This window comes from Durio zibethinus, chromosome 6, assembly GCF_047325235.1.
Source record: "Durio zibethinus cultivar Kanyao isolate XHJ-2024 chromosome 6, ASM4732523v1, whole genome shotgun sequence".
NCBI lineage: Eukaryota > Viridiplantae > Streptophyta > Magnoliopsida > Malvales > Malvaceae > Durio > Durio zibethinus.
In genome coordinates this window covers 798,327-817,817 of record NC_143167.1, presented here as the reverse complement: position 1 = coordinate 817,817, position 19,491 = coordinate 798,327, and the positions used below count along the sequence as shown (strand labels likewise).

At 31.9% G+C, this 19,491-nt stretch overlaps 1 protein-coding gene across 1 annotated transcript; it reads right to left on the bottom strand.

Moving 5' to 3' along the window:
• Window positions 1-968: 968 nt before the first annotated feature.
• On the bottom strand, window positions 969-17,151 carry LOC111285613 (acyl-lipid omega-3 desaturase (cytochrome b5), endoplasmic reticulum-like). The gene is made up of 9 exons (XM_022875141.2): window positions 17,019-17,151; window positions 2,532-2,886; window positions 2,356-2,445; window positions 2,207-2,273; window positions 2,023-2,115; window positions 1,733-1,918; window positions 1,555-1,635; window positions 1,326-1,463; window positions 969-1,239 (listed from the first exon to the last, which is right to left on the bottom strand). The coding sequence occupies exons 2-9, from the start codon at window positions 2,843-2,845 to the stop codon at window positions 1,045-1,047; spliced, it is 1,164 nt and encodes a 387-aa protein (XP_022730876.2). The 5' UTR covers window positions 2,846-2,886; window positions 17,019-17,151; the 3' UTR covers window positions 969-1,044.
• Window positions 17,152-19,491: the final 2,340 nt, after the last annotated feature.

Here is a 19,491-nt window from a genome sequence, read left to right as displayed (position 1 = left end):
AAAGTGGGGGGCAAATGGCAATGGGCATTGGGCAAGGCTTAAAGCAATATGTTTGCACGCGCTAGGACAAGTCTATTTTCCAGCAATTTGCTGTCTACTTGTCTTGCATTACAATGGGTTAAACATGAAGTAACCTTCTCCCTGCGCGTAGGGGAATTAGTTTACTATCAATATCACTTACCACCATCAAAGGAAATAAAGGATAGCTTTTAGATTCTGCATTTGTTTTAATTTTTTTTCATTACAATAACCAATCTTATTCGTTACAGTTATTTTCAAATCCCTGCAATACAAAGTGGGATATTTATATTGAGCTCGAGGAGACAATTGGTTAGGCGAAACAGTGAGTCAGAGAGGACTTGACTAGTCTAAACTATAAGGCTGTGGAAATTCTTTGTGGTTTGGAGCCGAAGATGCTGGCAAACTTGGCCGCTAGTTACGAGTTGCCCAACAAAGGTTTTAAATGACAGGGTAATGCTGTTCTCTCTCCCGACCGAACCCTGTTGCTATGTTTGATGTTTCTATCTACCTTTTATCTGTTGTTGGGAATTTCAAATAGTTTGAAAAGGGGCTCTTGCCTAGAAAAAAATATAAGGTGAAACTTCATTTTTCTAACATAAAGCATGTGGCCGTAGCCACGATCCTAATTTTCAATTATTTTTTTAATTTTGGGCTAGGCTACATGACGTAGTCTAAGCTTCGGCCGCATTTCTTTTTCTTTGGGTGCTTGTCTTCTTTTACAGAAGACCAGCCCAATTATTACAACAAAGCAAACCAAGAAAAAGACAAAAAAGAGATGATGACAATAGGAAAATGGTTTACCATGAGCTCGATGTTAATTTTCATTTAAGCATATAATAATGGGATGATTAAACAAAACAATTGAGAGGTTAGGATGAATTGTTGCTTGCAATGATGGTTTTTTTTCATAGGTGAGAGATCATGTGCTGATAATCAATCTCTGAAAAGATCACTTAAACTTCAATGTTTATTATTCGAAATGACAAAAAGAAAGACAAAACAACAAAGTTCTGTAAATTTATATCATTCAGATTTGCCAAGGGAAAGTAACTGAAATAGCTGTGGATCAGTCTGATAATATACTATATCTCCACTGTTGCTCACGTAATGATCTTGTCCAAGGCTTGTGACTAGATTCTTGATCAAGTGAAATGGAATAGGCCCTGATTTCTTTGGCTCCCGGTAGTAATTTCCGATCACTGGTTTTGCTGCTTTAGTCTTCAAGGCAAAAGCATCAAACCATTAGAATATTTAACTTGTTTTGTAAAACCAATCTGTTTGGTGAAATTAGTTTAGAATATTACCGCTTCTACTAAGTGATAATGAGGGATTTGAGGGAAGAGGTGATGTATGACATGGGTGCCAATGTCATGGTGTATATTGTTGAATAAACCATAATCACGGTCCACTGTTGTAAGCCCTCCTCTGAGGTAACTCCATTCCTGTCAAATTCAGGATCGAATTATTCATTTGCATTGGATACCAAAATCCTCTGAGCTTAATTGAAGTATTTAGGTAGGCTATATCCTTTACCTTGCCACGGTACCAAGGAAGTTTCTGTTCATGGCCATGGTGATGTAGGTAAGTCACTAAATCCAGCCATATCACGAAAATCTACGAAATGGTAGATCATTCCAAACAATAAATTACTATCAGAAATTCCGTATATGTAAAACTAGAGACTTGACGAGTAAGGTACGACTTGACATACCGAGTAGGGAACACCGTAGAGCTTTAGTACCATGGCTGGACCAATTGCAAAGGATAAATAGGCAAGCAGAACGGCCATTGCACTCCAGCAGGTGGTAGAAATCATCACGAGTTTCCTCTCTTGGGGAGTGAATAGGTTGCTGTGAGGGTTGAAGTGAGATCCTTCCTTGCCCGGACTTCTATGCCACTGTAATGCAACAACTTAAACAAAGATAAGGAATCTATTCTATAATTACAAGCATAATGTTAATCTTTGCATATAATTAGTTCCATTAACACAAGCTTTCTCACCAAATATAGAGGGTATGCAAATAGGGGGAAGGGGACAGTGAATCTCAGAAATCGCGTACTGATGTCCAAATTCTTGTAAATATTCTCAGGCAGCTGAGATTAAAAAATGGAGTGTGAAGGGTCAGTTTCCAATTTGATACATACTTTTGCATGGAATAGAAGCAAAAGGTAAAGAATGTTTTACCGGAACCCATGACTCATCGTTCTCAACATTTCCATGGTTCTGATGATGAGTTCTATGGCTTATTCTCCTGCAACATTTTCAAGTAATGTTAATGTAATTGCTTACTGAAATGAAGATTCCAAGTAACAAATGTTACCTCATATACTTACCATCCGTGGTAAGGAACAAGAATTGAAGAATGCAAGATATGTCCCACCACACTATTAAGAATGGGGCTGTCTGAAAAGCTTCCGTGGCCACTGCGCAGTCCAAAACCAATTATATTTTACTCCAAAATGCAAACCAATACTGAAAACATACAACAGGAAAGATTAGATATGATTACCAATCATGCCCAAGGACAAAGAGAGCCCAAAACATTGTTCCCTGCGCAACCCAGTAGATAGGCCAAAAGAACCAACTATTCAAGTAGACTGCTGCTGCTCCTAATGCAAAAACCACATTGACATCCCTGAAAACATAACTCATGGACTTCCAAGGATTCTTGATCCAACAGTGCTTGGGGATGGCAGCTCGGATATCAGCAATCCGGAACGGAGGAGGTGCACTTGGATCAAAATCACCTTGCTCATTGATCCCATTAATACCATTATCATATTCTCCTTTCGTCTCCATTGTTTCGAATGATGTATCCTTCATTGAGGGGCTCACCCTTAGGTTCCCACTCCTTGTCTGCAAAACTAAATCAAGACTCAAAGTTATATAGAATCAAAATTCTAGTATTAGCTGAGCAAACCAGGGGGTTAGGCGCATAGGCCACCAGTAGCTATTTATTTCGACATTTTTCGACCCTTATCGTAGCTGTGAAACCTAAATTTTGTTCTTTGGGCCATCCAATTGAAAAAAGTAAAAGGATGTTTTCACTAAGCCAAAAAAGTAAAAGCTTTGGAAGTATGAAATTGACTTTCTGTTGTTGAAAAGAAACATTCATATTCCAATCACACAGGCAATTCCTTTTCAAGGTTATTTTCCTTTATCATAATTACCATAATTAATCTAATCTCAACGTCTCTAAATCTATAGACTATAGTTATTCTCATCTAACAATAAATATCGCTGCAATGGCAAAAGAAAATTTCAATAAAAGAAACGTAGTAATTGAGAAATTGTATTTCTCTTCTTTTTGCTGTCATTTCAGACAAGTTACTGTATATCTCATAAATAAATAAATAAATATATATATATATATATTTATACATATATTGTTTTACGGATCGAACCCCCCCTTTTTTTTTTCCATAATAACTCTCATTAAAAGTGGTAGAAAACTTGGGTTTAAAGATTTTCACATTGTTCAAATAATTGCACCTCCTGGTTTGGAAACAGTTTCTCTTCAATGATTTCTAATTTTCAATATCAATTTAACGTTCGTTCTTACTTTTAGCTGTACGTTAAAAGGTGAACAAATGAAAACCCTCTTTCGGACAAAGCAGACAATCAATGTCTCTCTCCCTACATGCATGAAACTGTAGTTTTCTTCACTTGAAGCAAGAATCAAAGAAAAAAACAAGAGAAAAAAAAAAAAAAAACAGAGAAAACAGAACGAACAGAATTAGTAAAGTAACTTGATTTATCTTAAAGTCGGTTTGCATTAGGGCTATAGTTCCTGATACAAGCAATTTCAATATATTTTTTAGTAATATTACGAATTTAATATATTAAAAATATAAAAGTAATTGATACATATAATAATGTGTATTAGTCGCAAAGCGAAATAAAGTGAGACGAGGGGAGACTTTGATTTTTTGTTTTTCTTTTAAAGAATTAGGACATTTGGATCTTCTAACTTATAAAAAATATTAAACTTTTTGGTACAGCAATATGTTAATCAATATGTTAATCAATGTGGATTGAAAATAAAGTTTAATTTAAAAGCTAAAGGGTTTGAAAAGAATAACGTATAATGGGAGTCAACAAGTTCACATCTGTGAAATAGTACTAGAATTTTTGGGTTAATTTTGATAATAAAATTTAAAAATTTTAAATATGATAATTTCTCCTATTGAGGTTTTTTTTTTTTTTTTTTGGTTTTAAACTCGAACCAGAAAAGATACTTCCATTAATAGTTTCATTAACTTCATTAAACAAACAGGTATTGGAGATAGAATTATTTAAGAACCAAAAGGATATTATGTGCAATAACTAACGCCATATTCCGTAAAAAAAGAAAACGAAATGTTGTCCGAATCGAATGATCATAAAAGAATAACGTCTAAACAAGGTTAACTTATTCGTCATATCCATTAATAGTTTCATTAACTTCATTAAACAAACAGGTATTGGAGATAGAACTATTTAAGAACCAAAAAGATATTATGTGCAATAACTAACGCCATATTCCGTAAAAAAAGAAACCGAAATGTTGTCCGAATCGAATGATCATAAAAGAATAACGTCTAAACAAGGTTAACTTATTCGTCACATCCATTAATAGTTTCATTAACTTCATTAAACAAACAGGTATTGGAGATAGAACTATTTAAGAACCAAAAAGATATTATGTGCAATAACTAACGCCATATTCCGTAAAAAAAGAAACCGAAATGTTGTCCGAATCGAATGATCATAAAAGAATAACGTCTAAACAAGTTAAACTTATTCTTTATAGTCAGAACTCTTGTGTTGGAATTATAAAAAGACAATTAAATCAAAACGAACAAATTTTACTTTTAGAGGGGTGTCGTAATAGTTTTGTGTCGTCTAATAAATTTGAAAATGAAATAAAAAATAACGAAATCGTTATCAATCTTTTTTATTAAGTGTGATTGATCACCTATTAAAATTTATTTTTTTAATAAAATTTTAAAATTAATTAAAATTTATTAAAAAGATAATTTTATGATCTGAGAAACAGTTTGAATTTGAGAGTCGATTACACGTGGAGAATGATTAGCACCCTCACAATGCCCATTTAAAAACGGTACCACTTAACTACGTGTTATCCTTTAATTTTGATAAAAAATAATTTCATTTTCGGTGTTTGAAAAATAATTTTCTTAATTTTTTATTTATTAGAAATTAGTTTATTTTATTAAAAAAAACGGTTTATTATTCAAATTTTATTCGAGAAAAATAAATTAAAACATTTTTATTAAAATAATTCTTAAAATGTTTCAGTACATTGGTAACATTAGAAGAACTCTTTTTCACTTAGAGATTTCTTAGGCATCGCTTCTCGGAATACTTTCGAATCTCATCTTCGGAGGTTTAAATTTATTTTTCATAAAATTTATGCCATGCATGCAATACAAATGATAATGCGTTAATGCACACATTTTATTTTTTATTTAGAAGTTTTATTAATTTTAATTAATACTTATTATTATTTTCATTTTTTTAAAAAGAGAAATTTTTATTATATTGAATATTTTCTATAAATATTCTAATACACTGATAATATTTAAAAAATCTTCTCACTTAGGGATTTTTAGAGTATCTTTACTTTGAATACTTTTAGAATCCCATTATTGAATAAAAATTTTTTTTCTCATTTTTTATTACTTATTCTTAATTTATTAATTAATTTATTATTTTATAACAAAAAAATTTATTATATTGAAAATTTTTTATAAATACTCCAATACACTGGTAGTATTTAAAAAAAATTTTCTCACATAGAGATTTCGTAGGTATCACTTCTCGGAGTACCTTTGAATCTCATCATCGGATAAATTTTTTTTTTTTAGATTGTTTTATTAATTTTGTATTATTATTAAGTTTATTTTTTATTTTTAAAGTTTATTTTAAAAATTAACAAAATTATAAAAAAATTAACTACATATTTCATCATTTAATCTAACAAATATAAATATTTTAATATGCATAAATATTAATAAAATAATATATAAAAAAATAAAAAAGAAAAAAAAGAAAAAAAAATTTCACCTGAATCGAACCGATCAACGGTCCAATCAATGCCAATCCGTTCAGTTCGACGACTCAGTTTCGGTCTAGTTGGCTCGACGGTTCAGTTGCAGTCTAATTGGTTCGACGGTCCAGGGTCAGTTCGACTTGATATGGGTCAGTTCAACTGTACCGGTCTGGGCCTAAGGGTGAATCGGGTTTGTCGCGTGGACCCCGGGTCTGGTTAATGGGTTGACGCGTGGATCTTGGGTGCTTAAAACGGTGTCGTTTTGATCTTTATTGAAACGACATTGTTTTGAGCTTTGGCAATTTCTATAAAAAGGCCCAAAATTTTTTTCGATCATTTTTTCCCTAAAAAAAAAAAAAAACTCTTTTCCTCTCTTTTAGGCAGATTGGGGGTCGGTGGCCATCTGTCGTGACGACCACTATGCTCCTTACCGGTGACGAATTTCAATCATCGTGTCGATCATCGAAAAATCTCAAAACTCACCAAAACGTTCCCCTCAACCTGATTTTTCTAGATCTAAGCTTCTTTTGATTGGAAACAACCCTGATCGACGTAGATTAAGGCTCAAAGTTTCGGTGTTCTTCTTTTTTTTTTTTTGAAAACCTAAACTAACAATCTCTTTCTTTTGTTGCAGGACTGTTTTGGAGCTGAGGTTCCTCCTTACGGGGAGGACTATTTTTTTCTGTGTGTTCTTTTCTGTGTTGTTTTTTGTTTTTACAGAACACCCCTTCTTTGTTTTTGCAGGATCTCACTTTCTCTTCCTCATCTCCTCTTTGGGGTCAACCAGAAGCTCTATTTATAGAGCTCTGGCTATGGCCTTGTGCCCAGGTAGATGGCACAGGGCTTGGTAGAAAGGGGGTGCTGTGTATGGCACCCCAACACTAACCTCTCTGCCTCCTCTTGTTTCTTCTATTTTATCTGGCTTTGGCCCTATGCCCCTGGGTAGGTGGCACAGAGCCTAGTAAAGGGTGGTGCCAGTGGTGTCGTGCATGCCACCAGACACCCCCTGCTTTATTTTTTCTTTTCTTGTATTTTTCTGTTTATCTTTTGGTTCTTCTATTTTATTCTTCTTTTTTTGTATATTTTTTATTATTGTATTTAATAATATTATTATTATTATTATCTTATTAACAAATTTGATCAAGGTTGAACAAATTTGATGTCTACAGTTGTCCCTCTTTGCACATTGCTGAGAATCAAGAATAATGCAAAGATAAAGACATCAATTTTGTTTGTAAAAGTTTTTTTTTTTTTTTACTTAAACTAATAAGAAAGCTCTTTTCATCAAATTGAAATGCTTTTTTTACTTGAGGCTGAACAACTTTTAAAAATTTAGAATTTGAAAAAAATACTCCTCTCAACAGAGGGCTCAACTTTAAAAATTCTATCTTGAAAAAGTTTCTCTTAGCAGAAGCTCAATAACTTTTAAAAATTTTATCTTGAAAACAACTTTAAAAATTCTATCTTGAAAAAGTTATTCTCAGCAGAGGCTCAACAACTTTTAAAAATTTTATCTTGAAAAATGCTTCTCTTAGCAGATGCTCAACGACTTTAAAAATTATATCTTGAAAAAAGCTCATTTCAACAGATGCTCAACGATTTTAAAAATTATATCTTGAAAAAGGCTCATTTCAGCAGATGCTCAACGATTTTAAAAATTCTATCTTGAAAAAGGCTCATCTCAGCAGAGGCTCAATAACTTTAAAAATTTTATCTTGAAAAAGCTCCTCATCCTAGCAAAGGCTCAACAACTTTAAAAATTTTATCTTGAAAAAGCTCCTCTAAGCAGAGGTTTAACAATTTTAAAAATTTTATCTTGAAAAGGCTCATCTCAGCAGAGGCTCAACAATTTTAAATTTTCATCTTGAAAAAAATAACTTCGATTATCACTATCGAAGGATAAATAATCTCGGATATCACCACCGAGAAGATACTAATGACTTTGGATATTATCACCGAAGGGAACTCGAATATCACCATCGAAAAAATGTAATTCAAATATCACCATCGAGGAAATGCAAATGCAAATTCAAACTTTAAACTCGGATATCACCATTGAGAATATCCAAATGTCTTCGGATATCACCATCGAAGGGAATTCGAATATCACCATCAAAAAAATGTAATTCAAGCTTTAATACTCAGATATCATCACCGAGAGAATGCAAATACAAATTCAAAATTTAAACTCGAATATCATCACCGAGAAGATGCAAATGACTTCGGATATCGCTACTGAAGGGAACTCAAATGTCACAATAAAAAAAATACAATTCAAGCTTTAATACTCGGATATCACCACCGAGGAAATACAAATACAAATTCAAACTTTAAACTCAAATATTACCACCGAGAATATATAAATTTCTTCAGATATCGCTATCGAAAGGAACTAGAATATCACCATCGAGAAAATGTAATTCAAGCTTTAAGACTCGAATATCACCACTGAGAGAATGCAAATGCAAATTCAAAATTTAAACTCGGATATCACCACTAAGAAGATGCAGTTCAAATCTTAATACTCGAATATCACCACCAAGAAAATGCAAATGATTTTTTTTAATACTCTAATATCACCACCTAGTGATTTTGAAAATGTCTTGGATATCACCATCAAGAAAATGTAACTCATACTTTAATACTCAGATATCACTACCGAGAACTTTGAAAACAATGTCAATTTCACTAGGTTAACAACTTTTTTATTAGCTAGATTGGGTTTAAAGCTCTCATCTTGGGCCATCTCATCTTGATCTTTTGAGTATGTTTTTGCCCCCTTTTTTTTTCTTCATTAATGCTTCCAAAATTGATAAACACCATTATGTTGCAAATGTCTTCTCTTAAAATAAGGATGCAAATACAAATATCTTTTTCTGAAATGATGCACATGAAATACAAATGTCTTTTTTTAAAATGATGCACATGAAATGCAAATATCTTTTAAAAAAAAATATCAATACACACATGCTTTATCAATGAATGACAAACTAATGATGCAAATGCAATGTCAAAAGGTTCAAATGCTCAAAAAAAAAATTTTTTTTAGAAAAAATTCAAGATATGCTACTGCCCAAAATCTTCTTTTCTTCAAAGTTCTCTTTCATTCAATCCTGAATCTTTCATCTCAATTCCAAATCTTTTCTTTGCTGCTCATCAATTTACTTTTTTTCTTCACAATTTTGGATTTCTCGACTATTCTTTTCATTTTTCATATTCAAATCGAACATACATATGACCAATTCAAACTTAATGAAAGAGAATTGAAGAAAATGAGCCTTGAATTGTGGTAAAAACTCAACTGATTAAGCATACTTTTGCATTCCCATACTGCCCCTTATTTTCCTCAAAATTTTTTTAAAATTTTATTTTTCTTCCCTAAAAACATTTTATTTTAATGACAAAATTATCAAAAAAATCACCTTAGTTAACCTCTATGAAATAATGTGACTCTTAAGTCTCTAAAAAATAGTGATCATTATTATGCACAGGACAATTCTATCTTTTAATAGGTTAGGATGATCAATTGTCAAACTAAGGTCTGCATGGGAAAATTGAATTTTTATCTAAGCTCAACAATAAATTTTTTTTGGAGGTTCTGTAACGGTTAAATCAAATTTGACACCCTTTTTAGTATCATAATATGGTATTTTAATAGATATCAAGACTAGTTGTGGTTAATTCAAGATCATATTGGGCAAGGCCAAGATTTTCTATGATAACCCTTACACAAATCTCACTCATTGGTTGCGATGAGTTTTCATGTTACAATCCCATTCTCGCTCTAGATTGTCCATTTTTAGGTTTTTACCATAGAGCTTTATTCTTTCATTTTTCTCTCTTTTTTTTGATGATTTTTTTTGACAATTTTTTCATACACTCAAGTATTTTTGTGAAAAAAAAATAGGCAAAAAAGAAGTCGTTCATGAAGGATTCTACAAGAAATAAACTCTTTAGTTCAAGTATCCATGTTTGATCGAAATAGACTTTCAAGGTTTGTAACATAGGCCAGGGTTCGAGGTTCTGAAAGAATGGATAAATAGGCTCAAAACATATATTTGAAGGTGATCAGACCAAGGATCCTTTTACATTCATGTGCAGAACTTTCTTTTAGGCATTCATCCTTTTTGTTTCTTCAGTCATAACATCCAATTATCTCTTTTTCTTTTTTTTACCTTTTTTTTGTATATTTCAACATTTGCTGGAATATGTTCAGAACTTTTAAACTCAATTTGCTCTTACAGCTTAAGGTATTTTTTCTTTGTTGTGAGAGCATGACTTCATCAAATAAATATTTCTTTGTATCTTTTTTAAATGTAAAAAGTGATCCTTGATCAAGGTTTATTGAGAAAGAATTCACTAGGCTCAAAGGAGTAGCAAATGAATAATTTCTTATTTGTGAAAGAATAAGGAAAGATGGCCATTTGTCATCTCAAGCCTATTCACTTGTGCTGAAGAGCGATTTTTTAAAAAACTTAGAATTTGTTTCTATTACCTCTTTTTTTTTTAGATCGTTTGAATATCTAGAGTGCACGATATAATCATCAATTTTTTTTTCTTGTTTTCATAACTCACATCACAACCAATCTTTGTCCTATCTTGATAAGTCAACAAGGTTTATTTGACAATGAAAATCATGCTGAAAGGTTGTATTTGGGTCTCAATTACACACATCATCATGAAATTATCTCGTGCCCTAAACTAGGTAAGCTTGAGGCAACTAAAAATCATGCTCTTCTGTCAGTATGCCCCCTAGCTAAAAAATGATGTGTTTGGGTATTCATGGCTATCTGGATGACTTTTTATTTAAAGTATAGTCTTGATACCTATCAAATCACCAACATCTAGATAACAAAGTATCATATTTGCCTGATTTTCAATGAACTCAAAAGTTTTTTTTTTTTAGATTGATCATTTCAGTATTTGTTACTTTAAGAGAAGCATCACAAAGTTCAAACTTGTATCTTTTGGAGCATTAAGATTTCTTTTTCAAGTGATTTTGGGACATGAAAAGGACATGAAAGTATTTTATTCGGGTAGGTTCATAATAACAACCACTAAAATTTTTTAAGTTTTTTTTTTAAATTGAGACAAAAATAGAAAAATAAGGCTCTTAGCATTCAGATTCAACTTTCATACAAGTCATGAAGTTCATACACATGGCTAGTACAAAAGTGAAAAAGGAAATAAAATGGGCATACTTTTATTTTGAATCAATCCATCTATTTGTAACGCCAAATGAAGTATCTATCATTTTTTAAAAAAGCTATATAATCATTCTCCAATTCTTTATCTGTCTATCACATCAATGTTTTAACATCTTTGGTTTACCTCTTTTCTAATATATCAAAGTAGAAAGTTTTTAGCAACACAATGATTACTATTAGTTTTAAATTTTATTTTTTTAACTTTAATGAGATCTCTAACCTTGTATTTCAATGCAAGATAATTCTCTCTTGAGTGACCCTGATTTTCACTATGGTAATCATATTTTGTATTAGGATCATACCATTTTGAGAAAGGAGGTTAAAGGGGTTCTAGATGCACAGGTTCCAAAAATTGATCCTGGATAAGTTGAGGTAACAATTTTGTGTAACATATAGGGATAGGATCAAAAGTGATTCTTTGTTTGGTATTTCTTGAGACTCTCAAACCACTATCTAGATTGAATCTTTGTTTTGATCTAGTAAGTGTAGCAGAATGGTTGTATGAACAACTGGGTGTCTGAAAAAATGGCTAAAAATAAGGTGGATAAGCTAGTTATTGTAGCGACCAATACGGTTGACAAGGATGAAGGATGGATGTAACATTGTTTATAAGAAGGTAATGGGTTTGATACACTGGTGTGGGGTATGGAGTGAAACATTCAAATTGTTACCCCATATAGTTCACTGCTTGGGCTTCATTCTTTTTTCTTTTGAGGTTTCATTTTTTTTTACTTCGCTTGTCTTTCCTACACTGAGCTTGCCATTATTTATGGTATTTTTTATAATTTTATCGGATATCACATATCTGTAAAGCTTTTAGTGACATTACCTATCAATTTTTCATAGTAAGGTACTTTCAAGGTGTTTACAAATAAGACAGTTGTCTTTTTCTCGATGAAAGAAGGTTAAACTTGTGTAATCATATCTTTTCATCTCTGTGCATACTTTTTAAAGCTTTTGGTTACCTTCTTTTTCATATTCTGTAGAGATAGATGATCTGAAGCTAAATCCATGACATGTTGATATTGTGTAATGAATATCTTTAAGAGCTCTTGTCAGGAACGAATACGAGTCCTATCTAGTTGACCATACCATCTGACAGTAAATCTTTTGAGGTTATCTTGAAATTCATGCATCAACAACTTCTCATCATGAGCATGTGTCATCATCTTGCAATAATACATGATGATATGAGTCATTGGGCATTTGTGTCATCATATTTTTTAAATTCAAGAACCTTAAATTTAGGTGGAATGACTACGTCGAGGATCAAACAAAGCTCGATTGCATCTGTGGAGCTATAAAAATTCATTCCCTCTATGACCCTAAGCTTTTTTTCCAATAACTTCATATTTTCTGGGCACTGATATCTTTCACTTTCTCAGGTATCATTATCCCTAACTTTTCTCTCTCATTGGGATCATCCAAGTTAGGAATCAAGATTGGCTCATGTGGTTTTTTCGTCATAATAGGATTAAAAAATTTTGGAACTGTCTTGGAACAGGTGCTGATGTCATTCTTGGATAAGAATTGAAATATCCACCGACAGTAGGAATTTACACTCTGGTTCCTTGAGAAGGTTGGGTTGATCACAGTTCAAACCTTGTAGGGTGTATAGGATCTATCATGTCTAGCGATTGCTTTTGAAGGCTAGGATTTTCTTTCATTGTTTTTTCTTTGTCAAGTTTTTTTAGCATCTCCGTTATTATACTAAGATCCCCCCTTAGTTCTTCTTGAGCTTTTTCCATCATCTCACATTAATTAGCCTATTTTTGTTCCATGATTCTTGTTTGAACTCTGGTGTTGTATGAATGGTGAGTGGGTTGAGTCAAAATTTATTGATGGGTGAGCTATTTCTGAACCTTTATTACCAAAAAAAATTATTTTAAAAAATCAGAATGCCATGTGTTGAAATTTTTATTTTTTATTTTTTGAAAAATAAAAATGATGCACATGATGCATGAATACAAATGGGAGATATTTGCTTTTGGATAAATTTTAGCATTAGAAATTCTCATTAATTTCATACAACTTTTGTTACATGAGATTTGAGCAAATCTATAGTTCTATGGGATTCATGAAGACATTTCAAGAGAAAGATATCTTAGAGCAAATACCTTCATGCAGAACTGTATGATATGATTAATGTAAAAAGAAAAATAAAACAAAATTGAGTTAGTGTGAGGATGTAGTTTAAGATAAAAAAATATTTTTTTTATTTTGAGATTTTTGTTTTGTATTACACACAACCTTTATTCTTACACGTTTTGGACATAGGTATTTTTTACAAGAGGGTGGGCAAGGTTTTACCTAAGGTTAGCTTCTTAGGCTTATTGCATGTTGAGTTTACGTTAACATGTGTCTAAAGGTTCTCAAATTGTTCATTACTGTCGTCCATGCTAGACTAGTAAGAAAATCTTGATCCTTACCCATTACAGGCTATGAATGAAAAGGGTTCAATTTGAGTGAAAGTATTTCACTTGCCATTCGGAAGTTATCACCTCACGAGGACGTAGGTACTTTACTTTCTCCTATAAAGGACGGAGCTCGGGTATAGAGCTTATGCATGAGACGCATCATGTTATTGTGTGTGTGTGTATATGTTTCCTAATTTATCAAGAGTAATATATATAGAAAAATAAAGCATAAGAAAAGTAGTAAAAAAAACATGTGTGAACTTTCTTTTTGTTTTCGATTTTTTTGCTTTTTTTTAAGTGAAAAATAAAAATCTAAGAAATCGATTAGGATCATTTAAATTAAAATTTAAGGATAACACGTAGTTAATTTTGACCTAACTCTCAATAAAAGTTGCTTCTCTAGTGGAATTGCCAAGCTGTCTAACGATTTTGTATCCGTCAGAAGAATTTGGAAATGAAATAAAAAATAACAGAATCGTCACCAATCTTTTTTGGCTAGGTGCGATTGACCACCTATTAAAATTTATCCTTTTAATAAAATTTTAAAATTAATTAAAATTGATTAAAAAGATAATTTTATGGTATGCGAAACAGTCTAGATTCGAGAGTCGGTTACGCGTAGAAAAAGATTAGCACCCGCACAACGTCCGTTTAAAAACGGTACCACTTAACTATGTGTTATCTTTTGATTTTGATAAAAAATAGTCTCATTTTCGGTATTTGAAAAATAATTTTCTTAATTTTTCATTTATTGGAAATTAGTTTATTTTATTTTTTAAAAAAAGGTTTATTATTCAAATTTTATTCGAGAAAAATAAATTAGAACCTTTTTATTGAAATAATTCTTAAAATGTTCTAATACATTGATAACATTAGAAGAACTATTTCTCACCTAGAGATTTCTTAGGCATCGCTTCTTAGAATACCTTAGAATCTCATCTTCGGAAGTTCAAATTTATTTTTCGTAAAAATTTATGTGATGCATACAATGCAAATGATAATACGTTAATGCACACATTTTATTTTTTATTTAGAAGTTTTATTAATTTTAATTAATACTTATTATTATTTTCATTTAAAAAAAGAAGAATTTTTATTATAGTGAAGATTTTTTATAAATATTTCAATACATTGGTAATATTTAAAAAATCTTATCACCTAAAAGTTTTTAGAGTATCTCTACTTAGAATACTTTTAGAATCTCATTATTGGATAAAATTTTTTTCCTCATTTTTTATTACTTATTCTTAATTTATTATTTTATAACCAAAAAAATTTTATTGTATTGAAAACTTTTTATAAATACTCTAATACATTGGTAGTATTTAAAAAAAATCTTCTCACCTAGAGATTTCGTAAGTATCACTACTAGGAGTACCTTTGAATCTCATCATCGGATAAAAATTTTCTTTTCTTATATATTTTTTATTAATTTTGTATTATTATTAAGTTTATTTTTTATTTTTAAAGTTTATTTTAAAAATTAACAAAATTATAAAAAAAATTTAACTACATATTTTATCATTTAATCTAACAAATATAAATATTTTAATATGCATAAATATTAATAAAATAATATATAAAAAATCAAAAAAAAAATTTTACCTGAACCGAACCGGTCAACGTTGATCCAGTCGATTTGGTGGCTCAGTTGTGGTTTGGTTGGATCGATGGTTTGGTTGCGGTCTAGTTGGTTCGACAGTTCAAAACCGGTTCGACTTGGTATGGGTAGGTTCAGTTGCACCAATCTGGGCCTAAGGGTGAGTCGGGTAGGTCGCGCGGACCCCGAGTCAGGTCAATGGGTTGACGCGTGGATCCTAGGTGCCTAAAATAGCGTTGTTTTGATCTTTTTTGAAATGACATCGTTTTGGTCTTTATTGAAACGACGTCGCTTTGAGCTTTGGTAGTTTCTATAAAAGAGCTCAAAATTTTTTTCGATCATTTCTTCCCTTCCCTAGAAAAAAAAACTCATTTCCTCTCTCTCAGGCAAATCGGGGGCCGGTGGCTATCCGTTGTGATGACCGCCGTGTTCATTGCCAATGACGAACTCTGACCATCGTGTCGATCGTCGAAAAATCTCAAAACTCATCAAAACATTCTCTTTAACCTGATCTTTTTAGATCCAAGCTTATTTTGATCGAAAACAATCCCAATAAACGTAGATCGGGGCTCAAAGTTTAGGTGTTCTTTTTTTTTTTTTGAAAACCTAAACTAACAATCTTTTTCTTTTGTTGCAGGAATGCTTTGGCGTTGAGGTTCCTCTTTACGGGGAGGACTATTTTTTTGTGTTTTTTTTTAATTTTTTTTACAGGATCTCCCCTTCTCTTCCTTCTCTTCTCTTTGGGGTTGACCAGAAGCTCTATTTATAGAGCTTCAGCTATGGCCCTGTGCCTGGGCAGGTGGCACAAGGCTTGGCAGAAGGGGGGTGCCGTGTATGGCACCCCAACACCAGCCTCTCTGCCCCCTTTTGTTTCTTCTGCTTTATCTTACTTTGGCTCTGTGCCTAAGTAGGTGGCACATGGCCTAGCAAGGGGTGGTGCTAGTGGTGCCGTGTACAGCACCAAGCATCCCCTGCTTTGTTTTTTCTTTTCTTGTATTTTTCTATTTGTCTTTTGGTTCTTCAGTTTTGTTATTCTTTTCTTTTTTTTCTTTTTTCTTTTTTTTGTATATTTTTTTATTATTGTATTTAATAATATTATTATTATCTTATTAATAAATTTGATCAAGGTTGGACAAATTTGATGTCTACAAGAGGGATGAACAAATTCTAAGAACCATTAACTGAAGTGAACTACAGCTTGGTGAAAAAGAAAGAAATTAAAAAAAGTTTCTTTTTTTTATATAAAAAATTCATAATTTAAGATATAAAAACATGTTACAAGTAATATTATCTAATTTAAATTTGTTGAATATTATTTTTAATGATGACTGTATGAATTAATTAAGTTAAGATTCAAATTAAAAAAAATTTTATTTCACATTAAAAAAAGTAAAAAAAAAAATAGTTTTATTTCACATTGAAAAAAGTAGGTAAAATAGATGATGGTGCATCTATTTTGTAGGGTAATATAGCAGTTATTAGTAGTAATTACCATAAAGATGATGAATAAAATTATTCTTTCCATCAAATACATAGAATCTATAAACTTTAGAACATCTGGAAAGAAATCGGGTTCCTCTCCAGGAGGCTGGAGCCATCAATGTAAGAAGACGGTTGCTTTAAAGCAAACCCTTTTCGCAATCGAAACAGAAGATTTCAAATGCCTTTTGGTTATGAGTTTACACATGGGAAAGTAGAAAAGAAAATCGAAACGTACCTGAAGAATTGAAGAAGAAAAAGAAGCTATGAAGTTACTAAGTCTGAAAATTCTGAGTCAATGCTACAAAAATTTTCGATAATATTTTCTTCTTTTACAAGTAAAACAAAGCAACGGTGCTTCCTTCGTTCCTATCTTAGGTCTGAAAATTTTCTTTCTTTTTATAAGCCACCCCAACAAGTAAATAAGTGGAGTTTTTTTTTTTTTTTGGATAATTACAAATTTAATTGTCCACGTTGGAAAAAAAATTGATAAGAACCAAATTAATTAAGGAAAGATCATAATGAAATCAGTAGGTCTAGAGAAAATATTATGAAAATCCTTTGTTTAAAGAGTGGAAAGAAAAGGAAAGACGATAGTGTATTTGATTGTTTCAATTATACCTTTTCTCAGATTTTTTTTCTTTTTTGCATTTGTTGCCTTTCCATAAGTCATCGGCAAGAAGGAATTTTATGCCTTTTTCTTCTGTTCCTTGTAAAGGGAGAAGAACCAAAACTGGGTTAGGCAGGAACCATGCTTGTCGTTCGATACTTCCATTAATTCAACAGTTCTTTTTTGCTCTTTAGGTTTGAATTTTGCGTAAACACATATCCATTTTGTCTTATTTATCGACCATAAATCAAGAAAATGACATACAACATCTTATTAAATTCATTAATGATTGAAGTTGGCGTATGTTGTTTTGATGTTAGATGCATCCTTTTATTTTCCTCAAAAACAGGGCTAATCTTTATGATAGTTTTTAGTCATATTTGAGGAAGAGCAAACACCATACGGATTGCATGCCAGGTATGGAATGTAATCTAACGAGCTAATGATTTGTGAATTTGATTCATTGCTTATAAAAAAATGTTTTTAGTTGGATCAATAACAGCTGTTTAAAACTATTAAGACCTTCAAGTTTATATCCAGATCTTGAAATTTAATTTTGAAGAAACCAAATTATATTAATTTTTTATTTATAGTTATTTATTTAATATTAATTTTTAAAATATATTTAAAAATATTTAAAAATATATTTTTTTATTACATCAAGAAATTAAAGTTTTAGTACAAGTAAAAAAAAAAAAAACTTAACTCGAAATCAGACCCTTAATATCCCTTCAAACATCTTTAATCACTTTTTTTAAGTGGTATATGCATCAACTTTGCTCCTCCCATTAAAAAGTAATTATCTGAATTAACGTTGCTCTTCCCATTAGAGAGGAAATGTCATTTTCCTTTATTTCGATCAGCTGCATCAGACTTTGCTCTACCCGTTAATCGATTCAACGTAGCGGTGTGTTGCGGTTTCAGTGTTCAAGACATTTTACTAATTCAGGAATATGAAGGAAAACGGAAGCTGACTGTACAAAATTTGGGAAAGTTCACTTGGCTTTGATGATTCCAAAACGGCTATTGTATGTCCCTATCAATTCAATTAGGCTAACTCACATGCTCAATTGTGTCGGATTAATGTTTTGGGGTCAGTGAAAAGCAAGAAACAGCGTACTTTTTTTTTTCTCCATCGATACCAAAAAGTCCAACTGAATTGCCTGGGAGGCAAGTTGTTTTTCATTTTTTCAAGCATGTTGCTTGTTTTTCTAAGATTGTGAGAGCATGTTGTCGACAAAAGACATCACAAAAGAACCTTTCCGCAGAACTAAATTGGAAAACAAGAGTAAAATGTATTTAATCATACTGCCTAGCCAGAAAAAGATGAAAGGAATTCATGAATCAATGTCTTGCCTGATGAATACACAACATTTATGATGAATTTGCACGGTAATGGATACAAAATTTGGTGATTGTGAGTGCTGTACAAAATTGAAGCATCAGAACAGTATACAATATTGACACAAAGACTAGAAACAATTAGCATTTTCTATTGCCACCAACCTCCATGGCCGACATTGACTAGAGGCGTTTCCACTTATTCCTGATTGCTGCTTTAGGTTGGTAAGAGCATCCTCAGCATGTCTCTTTACATTAGCATTTCCATGCTTAAAGGTTTCTACTAAAGCCCCAGCCAGTGAATGATTGAGTGAGTACCTATGGGCAGGGCTATCCACTCTCAATGCCCTCTCTTGAAGCAAACCAGGACGAATTTCCGTAAAGAGCCGCAATGACATCCTGCTTTTTGAGCTCATCCACAGCTCTTTTGTGACCATTAGAAGTATCTACCACGAGTTGGAAATGCTTCAATGCAGCAATTTGAACATTGGTATCTTCCTCGTGAAGAAGGTCAACCAAAGGTATGATACAATTAGACTTTATTAAGCACAGTTGACTATTGCTTTCACATGGAGCATTGTGTATGGGACAAGTGGAAGGTTCTGGAGAAGCCCTCCCACACATGAACACCAAAGAATTACAGAAGCCTTGGAAATTGCATGGCTCTTAGAAGATGAGGTAAAAACAATCCTGGATTCAAGCTTTGTTAAATGGACAGTAATGACTCTTAAAAAGCAGCTGGGTATCTCCAATGGAAGAA